Consider the following 1,324-nt stretch of genomic DNA (forward strand, 5'->3'; position numbering starts at 1 on the left):
GATATTCTGATTACTATAGTATTGAAGTATATATCTTGAAGTCAGGTAATGTGATATTTCCAGCTTTGTTCTTCTTGCTCAGGACTACAGCTTTTGTGGTTCCATATATATTTGAGGAATTTTTTTCTATTTCTGTGAGGAAAGTCATTGGTATTTTGACAGGTATTGCATTAAATATATAGATCACTCTGGGTAATGTGGATATTAACAATATTAATTCTCCAATCCCAGAATATGGACATCTTTTCACTTTGTTGTGTCCTCTTCAATTTTTTCATCAATGTTTTAATAGTTTTCACTGTAGAAATCTTTCAATTCTTTGGTTAAATTTATTCCTACATATTTAATTTAATTTTTTTGGGGGGGTAGCTACTTTAAATAGGATCACTTTCTCAGTCTTCAGATTGCTCACTGTTGGCACATAGAAACGCCCAACTGCTATCTCAGTAGCAGCTCCTGCGACTTTCTCTTACTTCCTATCCGCTTTTATAGATTTGGCCCATAATAGGCCCTAAAGAAAAGATAGTCTTCTAGCCTCTAAAAGAAACTTTTTGTATAAAAATTAGATGAAGAAGTCACCATCATTTCTTTAATTGTTTTGCTTGGGGAGAATAAAAAGTTAATTTTAAAAGAGAGGAAATGAACTACTGCAGTGGAATAAGCAGTTAAAGCAATTTTGACACTGTATAAATAAAGCTTTGAAACTTATATTTTAGCTATTTCTGCATTCTGGAACTGGAGTTGATATTTTACATAAAATATTTAAGCCTTCAGAAGGATTAGGAGCTAGTTTTTAAATAACACATTAGTTATTTCCACAAACGTGCTATTTCAGCTAATAGCAAAGCAAAAATTCCTCATCTCTCTCTCTCTTAGCTCCTGTCCACAGAATCTTTAACTGGTAATATATTAGAATGTTTAGGTAAGTGGTACCTTCAACATTCCTTGAAGTTGGCTTAGAACAGACCCTTAAAAGGAAGGACTCACCCTGAGAAGTTTTTCAATCTTGTTCAGCAGTGTAGGAATAAGATGAGACTGTAAATTTCCAAGTTCTGTAGTCCAGGCAGCATAAGCTGGTAAAAATACTTGATGGGTAGCACTAACTACTCTTTCAGAGGGATCACCCAAGGCTGACAATAATAATTCAAAACCCTGTCAATGCAAAAGAGGTAAATATAGATTTTTATTTATTTATTTTTGAGATAGAGTCTCATAATGTTGCCCTAGGTAGAGTGCCGTGGCATCACAGCTCACAGCAACCTCCAACTCTTGGGCTTAAGCAATTCTCTTGCCTCAGCCTCCCAAGTAGCTGGGACTACAGGTG

At 35.0% G+C, this 1,324-nt stretch overlaps 1 protein-coding gene across 1 annotated transcript in view; it reads right to left on the bottom strand.

Annotated features, from left to right (window-relative positions):
* KIAA1468 (KIAA1468 ortholog) overlaps positions 1-1,324 on the bottom strand; it is a 122,459-nt gene that overhangs the window by 49,240 nt on the left and 71,895 nt on the right. Inside the window, exon 14 of the mRNA XM_023512362.1 lies at positions 988-1,152. Within this exon, the coding sequence (XP_023368130.1) occupies positions 988-1,152 (165 nt within the window). The remainder of the gene's footprint in view (positions 1-987; positions 1,153-1,324) is intronic.

Source organism: Otolemur garnettii, unplaced genomic scaffold (genome assembly GCF_000181295.1).
Source record: "Otolemur garnettii isolate 467f Iridium unplaced genomic scaffold, OtoGar3 scaffold00027, whole genome shotgun sequence".
Classification (NCBI taxonomy): domain Eukaryota; kingdom Metazoa; phylum Chordata; class Mammalia; order Primates; family Galagidae; genus Otolemur; species Otolemur garnettii.